The 18562-nt window shown below is 54.2% G+C and overlaps 1 protein-coding gene and 1 pseudogene across 2 annotated transcripts; both read left to right on the forward strand.

The window, feature by feature from the left end:
- LOC146405877 (non-histone chromosomal protein HMG-14 pseudogene) lies at window positions 1-296 on the forward strand (annotated as a pseudogene).
- Window positions 297-7372: 7076 nt separating this feature from the next.
- On the forward strand, window positions 7373-16213 carry TBXT (T-box transcription factor T). Of its 2 annotated transcripts, none has more exons than XM_085002382.1 (8): window positions 7373-7962; window positions 8453-8717; window positions 9693-9827; window positions 10547-10608; window positions 10729-10790; window positions 12381-12557; window positions 13587-13716; window positions 15298-16213. In XM_085002382.1, the coding sequence occupies exons 1-8, from the start codon at window positions 7757-7759 to the stop codon at window positions 15569-15571; spliced, it is 1311 nt and encodes a 436-aa protein (XP_084858508.1). In that variant the 5' UTR covers window positions 7373-7756; the 3' UTR covers window positions 15572-16213. The 2 variants fall into 2 exon arrangements, with proteins under 2 accessions (XP_084858508.1, XP_020930431.1); XM_021074772.2 differs by having other exon boundaries at window positions 12384-12557.
- The last annotated feature ends 2349 nt before the right edge of the window (window positions 16214-18562 follow it).

Here is an 18562-nt window from a genome sequence, read left to right on the forward strand (position 1 = left end):
ATGCCCAAGAGGAAGCTCAGCTCCTCCGGAAGAGGGTGGGCAGCAAAGGAGGAGCCCCACAGGAGGCTGGCGAGGTCGTCAGCCAAACCTGCTCCTCCAAAAGGCGGCAGGAAAGGCGAAATCTTCAGACAAAAGGGAAAAGGGGAACAAAGGGAAAACAGGCGGAAGTGAGGACGCAAGAGACTAAAGATGTACCTGCAGAAAACCGAGACCCTAAAAAAACGAGGAGCGTCCAGCCCTGATGAAGCAGGAGAGGAAGAAGCCAAGTCTGATGAACACCACACGCCCAGGCCTGTCCTTGGTCCCCCTCTCCCTTCTTGTAAATCCAGAAAAATATTTTTATCAACGATTTTGTAAATGCAAGTTTTTTAAATAGCTCTAGAAACATTTTTGAAAAAGGAGGAAATCCCACCTTATCCCATTTTTTAAGCGTAAAGTCTTTTTTTTAACAGTTGCAATCATTTGCTGGTTGTTTATTTTTTTGGTACAACCAGAAAATGGTGGGATGTTGAGTGTGGGAGGCTTTGATTGTCTTGGGTGTCAGCTTAAGTTTCCATAGATGGGGTGGCTTTTATATCCTATAATACAAAGTGTACTAAAGGGCGGTTTGGAGTCAGTTTAGTGTCTTGAACACTTTAAATTCCGTCTCTTACTGTGTTGTTTTTGCTAGAATTGTTTCCTGAAGCAGACCACGCCTTGACCTTGGCTCCCCTTGGCAGAATTTTGTGCACTCTGGGTAACATCTTTGGTCTCTTAGTCCAGTTTTCCTAGTCATTTTGTTAATGGGCTGTGAACGATAGAACATGTGAGTAGGTGGTGTCTATGGTATTAAATTGTGAATTCGTGGGACTTATGATATAACCGCATATCAACACGTAAAGATGTTGGCACTTGGTATCCTGCCAAGGAAGATTTGCCCCCAGAGTTTAAGCTGGAGAGTTACTGGAGTACCTTTCAGAAAAGAATCACAGCTATATGATTTTTTAGATTTTTGGTACATAGGTTAAGAATCGTGTACAAATTGAAATGTCTGAGTGGTAAAATCCTCCAAACAACCAATCAAATCTCTGTTATGAGAAGAAAGCTATGTAAACATACAGCCGGTATTCAAACCTTAGCAGACAACTGTGCACATGCCCACAACATTCCCACATTTTTCTTTCATGCCTCTAACCTCACCCATCACCCAAAGGAAGTGGCTGCAGTAGTAGAATGGTCTTTTGAAATTTTAATTTATGTCATTTTTAGAATGATCTTTTTAAAAAGCTGGCCTCTGAGGTTAATGTTTGAAAGTTATACAACTTGACGAAGCTGAATTAGGCAAAGACCAAGAAACACGATTTGAATCTTCCCACTTCTGTTCTGGAATTACTCTAGTCCACTAGCATAACTTGGAGTTATAGTTCCAGACGCACTGTGTGACCCTGGAAAGACATTTTTACCGCTCTGATCTACATTTTATTTTATTATGCCACACTGAGAAGAAGGAGTGTGGTAATTCTGACTTTTGCAGGGAGCTTTGGCAATGCCCCGGGGAGGATGTAGTCAGGCTGGAGGAGCACTATTTATTTGGCTTTTGCTTTTCTGCTTAGCAGTCACGCTGGCTGAACTGCAAGTTGTTGAAAGCATGAGAAAATTTTTCTTCTCCTGCTCCTATTACATTGTCATCCTTTGTATTTTTTATATTAAATATGCATTTATTTATAATAATAATTATATTACAATCAAGTCAATTTAATATAGTCTCGTATGCACCAGGGTCATCCTTTGTGTTATGTAACTTTTCCTCAGATTTTTGAAGGATTTAAGCCGACCAGTTCCTCCCCAAACACACACACATGCACACACTCTTGCCGGCTTCCATTTATAAATATGGGAATATGGTGGGTGAGAGAACAAAAGATCCATTTGTTCCACTCACCATATATTAAACCGAGTTGAGTGGAAACAAGATGAGTTTAAAGTAAGACCCACCTGAACTCTAGCTGCACTGCATGGTTCACGCTCTTTGGAGCCTTAGTTGCCTGAATGTCAAGAGAACTTATCACTTTGCAAAAGCGGTGGTGTGTCTGGAGGGTAACTTATGCACAACTCCTTGCATATAATAGACCTCGGGGAATGTTAGTTCCGGGGCTGGGGCACGTCGAACCCTGGAAGCTGTGTGAGTTTAGGGTGAAGAACGTGCTAATCCCAATTTCCAAATGGGTTTTGCTCCTCTGCGGCTTCTTTTCAGCTGCCAAGGTCCCCGCGGTGGGAACCATTCGCTGAGGCTCTTTTCTCACCCAAGTGCGAAGCCCTCCCCTTCGTCCCGTTTTTACTATCAGTCTGGAACTCGACGGGTAGGGAGGATGCGTTTTGGCTCCTCCCCCGTGTGCCCCCAGCCCCCAGCTCTCCTTCTCTCCTTCCGACACTCCAGGCTCTTGCAGATTTGCTCCCAAGCCTTTTGCAGATTTCTGCTCAGGGCGTTGCCTTGGCTTCTTCCTCCTGCCCCAAATATGCTCACAGTGTGGTCACTGTCTTAATCTCCTTCGCTTCTGCCTTTATCTGCAGTATTTAAGGGAACTTGGACGGGAGCCTCTAAAAGGGCTCCAGCGTTTCTCAGATGCAGGGCAGGCCTTGCTTCCTGTCTGTCCCCGAAGAGTCCCCACGGCTCAGGAGCCTGCCCGGTGCCCCACCCCCACCCCTGCCCACCCGTCTCCGTCGCTGCCCTCCTGCTTCACCCTCTCCCAGCCCAGCGGCCTCACCAATTTCCCGCCAGGCTTGACCCTCCTGTCTTAATGTCCCCCCGTCCTTATTAAATAGGGGATTGTGTCTGTGGAGTCTCCCCTGTCCTTCAAAGTCCACTCTCAGCTGTCCTGGCTTCGCTCCAGAATCAGGCACTAATCCCGGGCCCACCCCCCCATCTCGGCCTCCCCCAGGTCCCCTCTGTCTCTGTCTGCCCTGGAATTCCACCTTGGCTATACTGCACGCCCTCTGTCTCTTCCACAGAAAGAGAGGCCTCCCTCCCCACCCTGAGCCGGGAACACTTACTCGGGCTGGGGCTCAGGCCCCCAACCAACCTCTCTCCCAACAGGCAGCACAACCTCTCCGAACCCTCGGCCGGTCCAACATCAGCAGTGTGTACCAGTTTCTTCTGCCTGCGTTTATGTTCAACACGTTCCTACAAGAGAATTGGTTTGGGACTTCAAATTTCCCAATGCAGTGTCAAAACAGAATTTCCCAAAATAAGGTCTAGAAAAAGGAGCAATGCCCTGTCCAGTGGTATATACAGTCACCGACGACATGACTGGGTAGTGTCCCCAGGCGTGATTTCTGGAGTAGTTTTAAGCCTAGACTGATATTCCTGCTGTCACTGCATTGATTCCCTTGGGACAGCTACTGTCTTTTCAGTCTTAGGTCTCGTTTTAGACACAACTCCGGCAGGGAAGCCTTCCTTTGCTGTCTGAAGACTATTGGCGATTTGAGTCAAAGAGAAGGGACTAGAGAAAGGCCAGGCAGGTTTGGTGGCTCTTGCAGGTCGGTGAATGTTAAGGGTTAATGCTCAACCCCTCATGGTTGTTAAGATGCTCCCCAGCAGGGACCCAGGGGGATCTGGAGGCCCGAGGTCCCCTCCTCTGTGACACACACTCCAATTTCATCAACTCAGTCACTCCATAGGGGACCAGTTGTGTCCCCAGCATGAGTCAAGTGTTGGTGTCAGTGAGTCAAACAGACCCTGCACCCCACCTGCCTCACAGTGTAGCTGTGGGGGTCTGGGGGTGTGGGCTTCCTCCATAGCCGCAAGGTCCTGCAGGCAGGCTGGGAAGTAAGTGGGAAAAGAAAATAGCAGTAGTGTAGGGCCAAGGGTTAAGGGATGAGAGGCAACGGGGCTAGTCCTAAAATGCCGAGGAGACGTGGCTTCTGGAAATCATAAATGACAGGAACGCGAAGATAAAGCCAGAAAACGGTCTGGCCTTCTCAGTAGGACACCAAAACCATAGCCCCTAAGAAACAGAGCCTCCAAGAGGGAAGGGGCTGCGAGGGGGGCAGCCGGAGGAGATGGGGGGCAGTGTGAGAAGAGCAGGACTGTCAGAAAATCAAAGCCGCAAGAGAAAAATAATATCTGCCCTGGAGTCAGTAAACACCAAAGGTGACACTGAGGCAAAGTGACAGAGTGATGTGGAAAAAATACTTCACAGGCCACTTAATACATGCAGAGAGTAGGTAAGAGCTGGAACAGCAGAGAAACTGAGAACAGGCAAGACATGGAAACTAGAAGCACAGAGAATAAGCCGCAAGACAGAGACAGAAGGAAACCCGTCAGAGCTGGAGACAGTCGAAAGGGCTCTCCCAGCCTCCCAGGCAAACGATGCCACAGGGAAGATGCCTGTGAACTGTGAGGACCGAAAAATCCCTGTACCAGGGAGGACACCAAGCTGCCCACTGTGGAAGAGACCTTAACCCAGGCGCCTACAGACTTCTCCTCTGCAGCCTGGAATTCCAAGGGGACAGGAATGTGGCCACACGGAAGCTTTCTGGAGAAGGTCCCAAACCCAAGCACTATATGAACACTGCAGCTGTACTGAGCTGCAGACTTACACATATTCTATAATGAGCACAATCAGAATTTTTTTCTTTTAGGAAAGAAGAAAAAAAAATAAAAGAAGGAACTGGGGGGCTTGGGGAAAGCCACCCAATATATGCAGCTGGCCTTGAGCCTGTTCTGGCACCATCGATACCTGCTCCTAAAGACAAATGGTTTTGTTGCTTGAGAGGAGGTTGAGTCTGGGGAAAATTGCCTCTCTGGGAATTGAAGTGTGTAAGTTGTGTGTGTGTGTGTGTGTGTGTGTGTGTGTGTGTGTGTGTGTGTGTGTGTGAGTGATTGCTTGTAAAATGTTTCCTAAGTTTTTTAAGGGGTGGGGGGATCAGCAGCATCATGAGCTCCCGCCATAAGGTCTCAGTTATTTTTCTGGAGCGGCCAGACTTTCCAACGGGAGAAGACCTTGGAAGAGAAACTGGTGGGGTGCCGGCCCCTCCTCTCCCAAGGAAGCACCTGTTATTAACTGGGGATTCTTTACAGCTGGGCGGGAGGAAGTTTTTGGCTGTAAACTGTCATGCACGGCAGCCTTCATTGAAAGGACCCAGAGAGTGGAGACGCTTGTCTGAGAACCGAGGAACAAATATCCAGAAAATCAGGCACCGAAGGGAGAGGACCCACCCTGGGCAGTGAAAGTCGGGAGACCGCGGCAGCCACCGCGCAGCCCTAACCCCCAGCTCTCCCGCGAGCCGCGCGCCGTGGCCTTTCCACGCTGAGCTCCGGGTCCCCGGCCGCCTTCTGGACGGGAGGCCACTCTGCGTGTGTTGGGAGCTCACATTCTTTGCTGCAGGGTTTTATTTTTATTTGACACCGAAACCCTTCCCGAGTGTGGAGCCGAACTGAAATCGGAACCACAGTGCTGGAGCGACCCGGTAAGCCTGCGGGTACTCACGGGCGCTTCCAGACTTTGGGAAAATCCACCCCAAATCGGTCAGAACCAAGAGAGTTCCCTCCTTAGGGGCTTGAGGAGCGTCGCATGCTGAACTCCCAACCACCCCAATTGCCTGGAAGGTCGCAGGGTCTCCCCCCCCCCCCGCCCCCACCCTCCTCTATTCTAAGTGCAGAGTCTCGGGCGGTCTTAGGGCGCGGAGGTGACCTTTAGACATTTTTAATTTCTCCGGAAAGACACACGCACAAACTCCCCAAAGCCATGGCCCCAAAAGCCGGGTGGAAGGCGACTCAGGCGGGTCTGGGTGCCAGGAGAAAATGAGTCCTTTTGGTGCTTCTTTCCAGAAGGAAACTTTTCCCTCTAGGGTCGGCACAACCTCCCCCCGACTCCCCGGGCGGCATTTCCTCGCATCCTAGACAACAAAAGAAACAGAAACCTGACGGTGACGCGGCGCATCAGGCTCCCCGACTCAGCGATCCTCACCCGGAGAGGGGGCGGGAAAGCCGCCCCGGGGGCGGCAGGCGCGCGGTCCCCGGCTGGCACCCGGAAGGCACAGGCTGGACGTGTCCCTCCCGCCGCTCCCAGCAATTCTCGACCCGGGAGCGAGTGCGGCCCCGCGCGGTGCGGGAAGGGTTAGCGCGGGGCGCGGGTTCCACGTCCCTCGCGGAGAGCCCCCTTGCTGAGGCGCAGGGCGGTTCTGAATGCGATGCCCCACCGGCGGGTGGCTTTTCCCCGAGGGCGTGGGTGTGAGGTGAGCCCGAAGCAGAAGGGCAACCGAGGCTGGGACCACGCGCCGGGGTTAGAGCCCTGGGCCAGGGGATTCGAGGGCGCGCAGACGGCCTCCCGACTCCGGGCCTCTGCCTCCTTCCTGCTACCTGGGCGCCCGATTTAGGAGGAATGTTATTATCTGAGGAGACCGTATCGAACTATTTCCTGTTCATTGTCACCTTTCATGCCGGGGAGGTTCTCACCGAAAGGTAATAAACCACGGGCACCTCACACCATCCGGCGCTGGGCCGGGCCGGGCGGGGAGATGCACCCGAGCCCCGCTCGCCAGGGAACCCTGGGCCGCCCTCTCCCACTCCCACCTTCGGCGAAAGCAGAGATCACACCACAGCAGTCAAGCAAACTCTCGGGTTACATTCAGTGCACGCATGGATCTCATCAGCAGAGTCCTGCTTTTATAAAGGGGAGCGAAAAAGCAGCCCCAAAGGGGTCTTTGGATGGCTTTCAGTCTATTTCCCTCTCCCGGCGTGGGCTGGACCCGTGGGCAGAGACTTGGAGTGCGGGGATTCCTTTTCCAGACAGGTGACGGCTGCGGAGAACGGGGGCGGGCGAGGCGGGGCGGGGAGGCTGATCCAGGGCCTCAGGAGTTACTGGAGTCACCCGAAGCGCCGGGGGCCGAGGGACGTGTCGGGACAGAACCCGGCTCGGCGGGTGGGCTGAACCTTCGGAGGAGTGGAAACCAGCCCGACCCGGGCGAGGCACAGGGCGCTCGCTCTTAAGCTGGGCTGTGCGCGATGGTCGCAGGCGAGGGACGAACACTGGCTGGGGGCTGGTGAGAGCCTCCGAGCGACTCCGGGCTGGCACCCACACGGGTGCCAGGGACGCTTGGAGAGCGACGAGAGCCCGGCGCACGGGAGTCGGGGCGCCTCGCGCGCAGCCCGGCAGCCCAGCGGCGGGGAGCGGGCTGGGGCGAGCTCGGGAGCCCAGCCCTCCACGCCCACCTCGTCCCCCTCCTGCTCCCGGCTGCGGGGCCCGCCCCGCCGCTTTGATGGAGGTGCAAACGTTTGGGGGAGGGCGGAGGGGCAGGGGCTGGGCCAGGGCGCGCTGGGCCGGGCTCCGGATTTACCAGAAACCCGCGCAGGAGCCCACGGTGGGCCCCCCGCCTCGGCAGCCCGCCCGGCGGGGTCTGATATGGCCGCGCGCGGCCAATGGGCAGCGGCCCCCGCACTTCAAAGGGCGCGCGGCCCAATCCGCCGAGCCCCCTCCGCCGCGGCCGCGGCTCTATTTATGCCGGGGGCGATTTTCTCTCCCCGGAGACCTACTCTCGGCGCTCCTGGCGGGAGTTCAAGTGGAATAACCTTCCCCCCCACCCCTCTCCCCCGCCCCCTCCCCCCCGAATTTCGACTCGCCCTCTGGCCGGGTCTGGGCTCGGCCCCGGTGGCCGTCGCGGGTCTGGGCGCGAGCGGCCCCTCTCCTTGGAAGGTCTGCCGCCTCCTGGAGTGACGGCGGCTCTCGGGTAGCAAGTCGGGGCCTCGGGGGGCGGTGGGGAGGGGGCGGGCGGGAGGATGAGCTCCCCCGGCACTGAGAGCGCGGGGAAGAGCCTGCAGTACCGAGTGGACCACCTACTGAGCGCCGTGGAGAGCGAGCTGCAGGCGGGCAGCGAGAAGGGCGACCCCACCGAGCGCGAGCTGCGCGTGGGCCTGGAGGAGAGCGAGCTGTGGCTGCGCTTCAAGGAGCTCACCAACGAGATGATCGTGACCAAGAACGGCAGGTGGGTGCGCGGCCGTCCGGCGAGCGCCCCGCACGCACTCGGCGGTCCGGAAGCGCGGCCGCGACGTCCTGCGCGGAGCGAGCTTCCTCCTGGTGGAGGTCTCGGCTCGTTTCGGCTCCGGCTGGGAAGAGACCCCTGCGGCCTCCAAGGGTCCCTCTGGGGCTTCTTCGTGTAACCGACCCTCTTCTGGCGTAGAGGGATTTGGGTGGGGGGAGTCTCGGGTTCCGCGCCTCGCCCACCTTTGCCCCGCCGGCGTGACGCTGACTGATGCCGCAGTCCTCGGCCCGCTCCCCTCCCGCCCTGCCTGCGGAGGCTGTGGGATGGTGCGGAGGGCCCCTGTGGATCTAGACGGCCCTGGCCCGGCGGAAACGCTGGAGTCCTCCTTGTAAATTCCCAAAGGGGCTCCTCTTTACCCCTGACGACGGAGGCCTCTGCCTTCCGTCTGACGGGTCACAGCCCGGGTCCTCCTGCTGCGCTCCGTCCTTTCCAGGAGGATGTTCCCAGTGCTGAAGGTGAACGTGTCTGGCCTGGACCCCAACGCCATGTACTCCTTCCTGCTGGACTTCGTGGCGGCCGACAACCACCGCTGGAAGTACGTGAACGGGGAGTGGGTGCCAGGGGGCAAGCCCGAGCCGCAGGCGCCCAGCTGCGTCTACATCCACCCAGACTCCCCCAACTTCGGGGCCCACTGGATGAAGGCGCCGGTGTCCTTCAGCAAAGTCAAGCTCACCAACAAGCTCAATGGAGGGGGCCAGGTAGGTGTGATGGGGGGAGGCGGGGGCTGCTGCGAGGAGGGGCCCTCTTCTCTGCACCTTCTCCTGGAGGAGGCTTGGAGGCGCTGTCTGCACGGAGGTGACATCTGCCTTCCTCAATTAAGCCCTCAGTATTGTTTATATTAAACTGCCGACAGTGACACCAAGACCTGGAGAGAGGTGAGAGGGCGCAAAGCCTCCCCTGTGAACACTCAAGCAGGTCTCAAGCGTTGGGGAACCTTCGTGTCCCAGCCCCCACTTTCTTAGGGGCAGAGAAAATACCAGCCTTGGTGGTGAATTTTTTAATTTTTTAATTTTATTTTTGTGGTCTTTTCTAGGGCCGATCCCACGGTATATGGAGGTTCCCAGGCTAGGGGTCTCATCGGAGCTGTAGCCGCTGGCCTACACCACAGCTCACGGCAACACAACACCGGATTCTTAACCCACTCTGCAAGGCCAGGGATGGAACCCGAAACCTCAGGTTGCTAGTCGGATTCGTTAACCACTGAGCCACGACGGGAACTCCTTTGATGATGAATTTAGATGGTGAATACGGCACGGTCTTTACTGCGTGGAGTCTGGAGAAACTTGTAAATTGGACCTTTTCTACAAAACATCTTTTCTTGGGCACTGTTACTGGAAGACCTGGTGTTTCTGAAAACTGCGGTCGCTGTGCCCCGGCATTTAAAGCTGTTTGTAGTCACCCTAGAAGCTTTAGAACTTTATTCCACCAGGCCAAAGCATTCATTGCTTTTAATGGTATGTAGTATCTCACATTCCTTTTTCCAACTCCTCGGGGGAGCAGCACCTGATGTGATGGGAAACCCCACCAACTTCAACAGTAAAGATGATTTTCTGGGAGTGGCAGGATTTTCTGCGTCTTGGATGTATTTTTCTCAGAGCAGGACAAATGGATGCTCTGTAGCCTTAAGGGTAAGGCATTGATTATCCCCAATCCCGTGTTTGTGTCTCTCTCAGATCATGCTGAACTCCTTACATAAGTACGAGCCTCGAATCCACATCGTGAGGGTTGGGGGTCCACAGCGCATGATCACCAGCCACTGCTTCCCAGAGACCCAGTTCATAGCGGTGACGGCTTATCAGAATGAGGAGGTGAGATCCCACGAGTGGTCCCCCAGAGGTTTCCGAGGGTGCGGAGAGCCCGTGTGGGTAGTGTGCTGTAGACGGAGAATAAATGCCTTTTCGGGTAATTTACCATCACTATAAAATTGGGACAGAGGGAGAAAAGTTTTAAAAGAAGTCCTCATTCAAGCACTTTCCCCATTCATTTTCCATACGTGTCCAAAACCAGGAGCATCCACTAGATGAGGCTCACGTGGAAAGAAGAATCAAAATAATTCAGGTTCAGTCCTGCAAGAACGCCTTGAGGGGCATCTTCTTATTCTGCTTATTCTGCAAATCTTCCTGAAAAGGTTGGGGCACTGATGAGAAGTTGTGATTAGCTGGCTAAGGGGTCAGTGTTGACCACCAGCTGGAACCTGCAGCCATTCCTTCTGAGCAGCCCTGGGTTGTGTTTTAAGGCATGTTTGTTTGATGGGCTTGCACAGCATTTTGTCAGCCATCGGTTGTATTTACTGTGAATTCCGCTCAGAGAACCTGCGTGTCAAAGCTTTTCATAAATGCTCTGTCCTTTATAAAGTATTGCCATTACTTGTCTACTTCCGATCCAAACAGAAAATTATTCCTGGAAAGAAGCCTGATTATATTTAAATATTTAAAGGGGGTACTGATGGTTGCTGATGTCTTGGTGCCAAATTAACATCTCTGGCTAATGGGCAATATACTGGTAACTGCAACCTCTTGTTTTTCAGATCACAGCTCTCAAAATTAAATACAACCCATTTGCAAAAGCTTTCCTTGATGCAAAGGAAAGGTAAGAAAATTCTAGCTGTACCCTCTGGGCAGGGAAGTATGTGAAAGATGCACTTTGGCTGCAGATACCATATTCTGAATGTTCTCCTTCCTGACAATTCCACACACTTTTTTTTGACAGAAGTGACCACAAAGATATGATGGAAGAGCCGGGAGACGGCCAGCAATCCGGGTACTCCCAATGTACGGTTTGTTGCACTCCGCCACTGCCACCGCATGTACCTTGTTTGCGGACTAGGCTGCGGGAGCTGGAAGCTGGGGATGGGCAGGCAGACTTTCTGTGTGTGGTCGGGGAGCACCTGGCCCGTGTGCTCACATTGTTCCGACTGGTCGTCGGGCTACTGGCCCTCAGCTTCTTCTCCAGCTTGGGACAGTGGATGCTCCCCCGGCTCATGTCCGGGAAGCCTGCGGAGAATTTACCGAGGTTTTTTTGCTTCACCTCGAGGAAGCGCCAACCATGGCTGGGGACGGGGGGATCCCTGAGACCTTGAAGGTGTTTGAACTGCTCTGTGGGGCAAGAGGAGAACCCAGCTCTTATATGCTGGGTAATGATTGAAAGCCGAAGGACCATCTCTGGGGTGATGCTTCTGGTCCCGTTCCCCCTCGGCCCCCCTCGGTTCTGGGAACAGTGGCTCATGGGATGGGAAAGCCTGCTTTGAGTCTGGCTTCCTTTAGGAGCCCCGTGAGCCAGAGCAAAGCGAGGCAGGGCCCCTGCGACTCTGTTTGCAAAAAGGCTTTGTCTCCCCCTCCTCTCCTCGCAGGGAGGGGGCTCTGAGCTGAATACCTGGCAGCTCTGGGGAGAGAAAAGTTAGTGCTTGCCGCTCACTTCAAGGGTCTGGAGGAACCAGCCTAGCTCCCTGCTCAGTCATTTTCTGTTCTGTATTTCTTTCTTTTTCTTCTTTCTCTCTTTTTTCTTTCCTCCCTCTCCTTTCCCTCCTTCCCGCCCCCCTTCCTTCCTTTCCTACCCTCCTCCCTCCCTCGCTCTCATCCTTTCTTTCCTTCAAATCTCTGTAGGGGCCGTGTTCCCGAACAGCTCTCCCCCGGGGGGGCCCGTGGGCTGCCACATAAGAGCAGAACACGAACAGCTGCTCTGGCGAGTGACCAGCCCAAGCTTTGTGGCCACATCTGGACCTTCCTCTCCTTCGAATGTTCTCTCACGTGTTGTTTGTAGTTTGGGAGTTGGAGCCAGAGGAGTTGTCATGGTTCCTTCTCTGATCTTTTTTTTTAAGTTTTAAAAAAGGGAATAGAGAAGGAGGAGCGGGCAGGACCCCATTGGAACGGCTTTCTGGTCGATGTGTGAGGCAGGGAGAGGGTGAACCTAACGCAGAAGAGTGCTCAGAAAATGGGTGCCCCCGGCCAGGACAGGAGCTGCCCTGCGCAGGGAGCGAGGGGGAGGGAGGACGAGGGACCCCGCCTGGCTGCCAGCTCTGTGTGTCCTGAATCTGAATTTTGTCTGTTTTTACATTGTATTCAAGCCCTGAGAGCTGACCCGCCTGGGGGAACAGAACCTCCTGGAAGAGACTGGGGGCTGGGGGTGACTAGGTCTGGTGGAGGGGCCTGGGTGGGCTGGGGCGGGGATCTTGCTGCCAGGTTCTCTCTGGTGCCCTGTGGGTTTAGAAGCCTCGCCAGCTTGGCAGGAGCTGACCCACGAGGCCTGAGGCCCCTTTCTCGGGACCCAAGAAAAAGATGTGCCACCCCTTGGCCTCTGGCCTCTGGCCCCGTAGCTAACGGAGGTGCTGCAAAGGCCAGTCACTCAGCATTCTTCTCTCACAGCAGGGGGGTGGCTGATCCCTGGAACCAGCACCCTGTGCCCACCTGCCACCCCCCACCCTCAGTTTGGAGGCCCCCTCTCGCTTCCCTCCACGCACGGCTGTGAGAGGTATCCTGCCCTGCGGAACCACCGGCCGGCCCCCTACCCCAGCCCTTACGCGCATCGCAGCAGTTCTCCAAGTAAGTCCTAGATGGGAGCCGCCTGGCTGGGTGTGCGGGTGGCCAGAAGGCTTCTGGAAGGGGAAAGGCTGTGTGCCGGGGCCCAGAGAGCAGGCTCAAGAGGGACCTTCTTCTCACGTCCGTGTTCCTGCTGGCCCAACCCCAGAGCCGTCCAGACCAGGGGCTTCGGAGCCGAAAGTGACTCTTAGTGCTGGAGCTTTCCGCTCCAGGACTGGGGCCACATCTAGGTTTGGCTAGTTATGAACCCCTCTGAAAGGACGATGGCCACCGACCAGGCACTCAACCGATTGGCTGGACCCGACACAGAGTGTCTCAAGTATGGTGCCCAGGAGGCACCCAAAAAGCCACCCAGACTCACCACGTCAGAAGCCCTGGGGGTGGGCCCAGCAGTTTGTGGCTTAAAAGTCCCCCAGGGCATCCCGGTGCGTGGTTGAGTGGTGTGAACCCTGGGCTGGACCCTGCAGACCCCTGGGCCTCATTCTCTCTAACACCGTGGATGCCTAGACTTAATTTTGTCTGACTTCAAAAGGAGGGGAGAAGCTAATGAAGACCATAAAGCAATTAAGCAATTAAAGTCGATTTGAAATGAAAGGCGCTTCTTTGGTAAGGAAATAGTCTTGACCAGAGGCTCGAAGATCATATTTTAAATTTTGCCTGGAGTGATGGTTTCTAAAGCCCTTTTGATTCTTAAGAAATAATCCTTGGTGGAGAGACAGGTTAAATTACCTGGATTTTTATGTTTGAAGATAGTACATCCTTAATCATGGGATTGTAGGATTTTTATTTCTGCAGCTATAGATAAAGAAGATAAAGAAGAAGCCTGGGTACTGGAGTATAATTTCAAATATACACATTCAACGATAGGTATTAGCCTTTGGTGACCAGTGAAGCAGGCCAGTGGTCTGTTTGCTATAGTCACTTTCACGCATTTCGTTTGCAATGCTGGGAAGCTCTAGTTGGGAGCATTTCAATGTACTTTGTCCCTCTGGGAAGACCCCTTCGGTAATGACACTTTCTTGCATCCTGCAGCTTACGCTGACAATTCATCTGCGTGTTTATCCATGCTGCAGTCCCATGACAGCTGGTCCGGCCTTGGGACACCTGCCCACGCCAGCATGTTTCCCATGAGTCCCAGCACCGGCCCTGCCGCCAGCTCCAGGTGAGACATCTGAGCCAGGATGCGCAGTGTCCTGGGCCCTCTGAGGGCCTGTGATGTCTTGCCATCTTGTTCGTTGGCCTTTATTCAGCCTTTACCTATGGGTGTTGGGTTTTTATTTGTGATTTGACCCTTGGCCACATCTGTCTGGGCACCAGGGCAGGGGACAGCTGTGCGTTCCAGCTTCAGCCTGTTCTCTGGGGAGGTTGGTGGTTTGTTTGCTCAGGGTGGGTGGGAGCTGGGTTGTAAAAGAAGGGAACTGGGGGAGTTGCCGTCGTGGTGCAGTGGAAATGAATCTGAGTAGTAACTGTGAGGACACAGGTTCAATCCCTGGCCTCGATCAGTGGGTTAGGGATCCAGTATTGCTGTGAGCTGTGGTGTAGGTCGCAGACGCAGCTCAGATCCCCAGTTGCTGTGGCTCTGGCGCAGGCTGGTGGCTACAGCTCCGACGAGACCCTAACCTGGGAACCTCCATATGCTGTGGGTGTGGCCCAAAAAAGACAAAAATAAATAAATAAATACATAAAAATAAAGCAAATAATGCCCAACCAGCAAGCCTTTCTAGGGCGCTGAGGTCACCTGGAAAATTGCTGTAAATCCAACCTGCAGGTTAGAGCAACCCCCGCCCCCGGATTTCATTCCCCCTTGAGTTGGGCATCTTGCTTCTTTTCGTCTGTAAGATGGGGACTGTAACCTGCCCACTTACCTCAGGCTTGTCTGCAAGTTCAAACGCATCTGAAGTGCAGGACAGGGCTTGGCAAACGGTAAAGCTCGTCCAGCATAACGTCTCATTCATTGTTCGTTTCCAGAAGGACTCTGCTGTAAGAGAGAGATGTTCTCCTGAAACCAAATGCTAGCATAGCGTGACGCTCTTCCAGTGTATACTCAGCCTGGGGGATTTGATGCCCGTCTCCAGCTGCTTTCATAGGTTGGGAGACAGCGTGAAATGCGGTCACAGACCAAGGCTGATGTGACACAGCTCGTTAAGGGCACACGGGATTTGCTTCTGGGTCTAATTCTGTGGTGCGTTTCCTTCCGCTGTGCATCACACTAACACAGGTTGAGGCTGTAGGGACGGGGCCCTGGGAGCGGTGGCGGTTGAGAAGTCACTGGACAGAGGCCCTTCCCCGTTCGGCGTTCTGGAAGGGTATTCTCATGCCTCCCTCACAGAATCACTGTGCGGTGCGGGGGGCGGGGTGTGCTAATTAACACAGATGCTTAAGCCCATCCTGTGAAACATCTGATGCAGTGTATCTGAGAATTTTGGATGCTGAACAAGACCGCCAAGCAGGAGTCTTTTGCAGCAAAACCTAGCTGCTCTCTGCCAGGCTCTGCATAAAGAGCCTTTTTAGTCAGTGTCCTAATAATGACTTTATTTCTTGTTAATGGATGAGGTGGTAACTTCTCTATCCATCAGAGTGTGGTTTAATCACGCAGCGGAAGCGACCTGGTTGAGAGGAAGACGCCGTCTAGCCCAGGAATGGGATGTGGGGGGGTGCTTCCCTCCTGCCGCTGGCCTGCGCCGCTCCCCAGGTCTCTGACTTGTGTCTCTGACTTGTCTGCTCTCCCGGTTTCCCCTTTCAGCCAGTACCCCAGCCTGTGGTCCGTGAGCAATGGCACCATCACCGCAGGCGCCCAGACTTCAGGGATGTCCAACGGGCTGGGAGCCCAGTTCTTCCGAGGCTCCCCCGCGCCCTCTGCGCCCCTCGCCCACCCCGTCTCGGCCTCCTCCTCCTCAGGGTCCCCGCTGTACGAAGGGGCCGCCCCGGCCACAGACATTGCTGATGGCCAGTACGATGCCTCAGCCCAAGCCCGCCTCCTGGCCTCGTGGACGCCCGTGTCGCCTCCTTCCATGTGAACCCGGCCGATGATGTGACATCTTTGTGGTGGCAGCAAGCATCGGTTTGACTGGCAGCTCACGGGGCAAGGGATGGGAATAAGGCCTATTCAGCTTGCTTTAAATAAGAGGGGGCTACATGTTCTGTTATTTATCTGGAGTCCCACTGCCACCACCTTTGTCCATCCTCAGCGGTGGCAGTGCCGCCCTGGGTCCTTTACGCGCTGCAGGTGAATTCAAGTACAGAAGCAGTGCAGTTGGCCTAATTCATCTGGATTCACAGTAAAAACTTACTTGCTAGTGTCTAGAAACTTTGTCTCGTACAGTGCAGGTGACTCTGGCACATCAGAATTTGTACACGCCACCGGTCCTGCTCAAGTGAGATAAAAACACACTCTTCAATCTCCTCCTTGTTGCTTTCAAGTAGATGCCGGGGCCCTTGTGGGCAGGAGTCAGGGCGGAGGCTGAGTTGTGATCAGGGCAGCAGGTGGCAGTGAAATGGATTCGGGCTGGCCCTGCCCACTCGCATGTGTTTACTTTAAGCATAGGTAGCTTATGTCTTGTATCGTTAAACCTACAACTGTTTATTTTTCTTTTGACAAAGTAGCCAAAGACAATCAGCAGAAAGCATTTTCTGCAAAATAAAGGCAATGTGCAAAATCCGGTTGGTCTCCTTGTTAGCTCTCCGCTTCTAGAATGAGGTTTTGCAGCTTGTTACAGCTGGTGGTGAAGATTGTCCTGGAGAAGCTTTTCAGTCTGATAGGGATTCTAATGTTTTATCTAATCGGTGGCTGAACTGGAGGTGAAATTTGCATCTTCTTGATTACTCAAGACTGGTTGCCACAAACCTGCAAAAATGGTAAAGGATTTTCAGGAGGGTTACAACAGCCCACACTGAACCCGGCTGGATGGTGACAGAATGAACACACTGATGCCTAAAGATTCGTATGGCACGCTGACCCGATTCAAGCCCAAATGCATAAAGTGAGTTGGCAGGAAGCTATGGTTTATCGATGTAAGGGGGTCGTTGTCCCTGTCCTTTGAACAGTTTCTGCCGCCAAGCTTCCCCAGCAGTGAGCCAGAACTGAGCTGGGGACAGGTTGCGGCGAGTTCTCCATCTAGCGGCAGGACCCTTACTTAATCCTACTTGTTCAAGCCTGATGCTCTTTCTGAACCTCTGCTGTCTATTCGTAGCGCATGAACCTAGAAGTTAGTGTAAATAGCTGCATTTTTAGTGTAGCCGTCTGCTTTCTGAGCGGGGCATGCTCCTTGTAATTATTCGCTACCTAAAAGTTTTCCTGGGTTTTATCCCTACTAGGTTTTATTGCAGCTCCTAAGTAGAAATACCTCAGATCAGAAGATGTGTTGGCATAAATGTAGTAGAAAAACGTTTTGGAATAAACCACAGCCAAGTAGGACTGGGAAGTAAGCTCGCTTCTGTGGTCTGGCCTGGGTGCGAGGTCTGCTGGAGAAGGGTGAGGGGTTCTTGGGGTGGGGGAGGGTGCTAGGGCTGTGATCCCATGATCCAGTAGCATGGGTGTCTCCCATCACCCTGCACACTGGACCAGGGTTCTGTACACCGAGGACCTCGCCCAGTGCCCGCCCTTCCCGGCCTTCAGGAGCTGCCCTGTGGGGAGAAGGGGAGCTTGGGTGCTGGGGTTACTGGAGCACACCAGTGCACGTGGCCCCGCCCCGTTTTCACTTGAAAGGGAAGGTTTACTGCTGACCCACCAGGATCTTCATTAACTCAGGTGTAAACACCTCCGGACATCAAAGGAAAAGACAGTTGTTCAATTCCAAGGCAACATAAAAGTCCCCCCCCCGCCACCCCCTCAATAAATCCCATTAAGAATCCACAGGATAGAGGGTGCACACTTCCCAGCCCCTGAACACACGTCACACGTCACTTAGTTTGAGCCGCCCCAGGTTGAAGTTCCTGGGGTATGATGGCAGCTGTCGCTTGGGGGCACTTATTAGGGGAACTGTCACTATCCTTTTTTTTTTTTTTTTTTGTCTTTTTGCCTTTTCTAGGGCCACTCCCGTGGCATATGGAGGTTCCCAGGCTAGGGGTTCAATTGGAGCTGTAGCCACTGGCCTACACCACAGCCACAGCAACTTGGGATCAGAGCTGCATCTGCAACCTACACCACAGCTCATGGCAACGCTGGATCCTTAGCCCACTGAACAAGGCCAGGGATCAAACCCGCAACCTCATGGTTCCTAGTCGGATTTGTTTCCACTGAGCCACAACGGGAACTCCGAACTGTCGCTATTCTAAGTGCATGGCTGTGTCTCTTTAACCTAAGAAACCTCCTCTTTGCAGAGAAAAGCAGGTGGAGGTGTAAGAAGCAGAACAGCTTGTCCAGGTTCACAGGGCTGGTGAGTGGGGACAGGTGAGCCCCACTGGCTACGGGTGTGTGGTGCTTGCCCGGCAAAGCACGTCAGCTTCCCTGGTCTCATCACGGGGAGGCCACGGAGGGTTGAGCAGGAAGCACAGGCTGCCTGGCGCACTGCCAGGAAGAAGGTCCTTGTGCGCCCTTGGGCTCCCCAGAGGCATCTGATGCCCCTGATAAGGGTACCAGAGAGAAAAGGTTTAACCCTGCTGTACAGGGACCTGAGACTGGAGGTTTGAGGAAGCGGGGAGGTAGGGCGTGGCGACCGTGATGCTGCGGTGTGAATGGACCGCGAAAGAGCGAGCCTGGCAAGTCAGCGGGTCCCCCCAAACCTTCTGCTGCTGATGCCACAGCCCCTCCCCCCTCCCTTCGCAGGTCTGTCGTGAATACACACCTGGTGCCAGGCGTTGGGACAGGCCTTGGGGGGCGGTGAGGGAACTTGGCAGACCAACTACCCCATTTCAAACAAGAAAAAGAATCTTAAAGGAAGACACGTTTGAGTGAGAAGTGTTTAGGAGAAGATAAGCTGCATCGTAAGGAGGGGTGGGGCCCTTTAAATAAGGCTGCGGAGACCTTCCCTTTGGAGGGGGTGCTGCAGCCCTGGGGGCTGATCCACAAG

The sequence above is a fragment of the Sus scrofa genome, chromosome 1 (genome assembly GCF_054392235.1).
Source record: "Sus scrofa isolate SSC_HxYL_T2T_F1_AM1 chromosome 1, Sscrofa_HxYL_maternal_Yorkshire_Landrace_v2.0, whole genome shotgun sequence".
In the NCBI taxonomy this organism is placed as follows: domain Eukaryota; kingdom Metazoa; phylum Chordata; class Mammalia; order Artiodactyla; family Suidae; genus Sus; species Sus scrofa.

What these genes read in the sequence shown, in the direction of transcription:
- TBXT (XM_085002382.1), top strand. Translation starts at nt 7,757, where the DNA reads ATGAGCTCCCCCGGCACTGAGAGCGCGGGGAAGAGCCTGCAGTACCGA. An exon ending in GCAATCCGGGTACTCCCAAT is followed by an intron (nt 10,791 to 12,380) that starts GTACGGTTTGTT and finishes CTTCTCTCACAG; the next exon opens with CAGGGGGGTGGCTGATCCCT. An exon ending in GGCCCTGCCGCCAGCTCCAG is followed by an intron (nt 13,717 to 15,297) that starts GTGAGACATCTG and finishes TTCCCCTTTCAG; the next exon opens with CCAGTACCCCAGCCTGTGGT.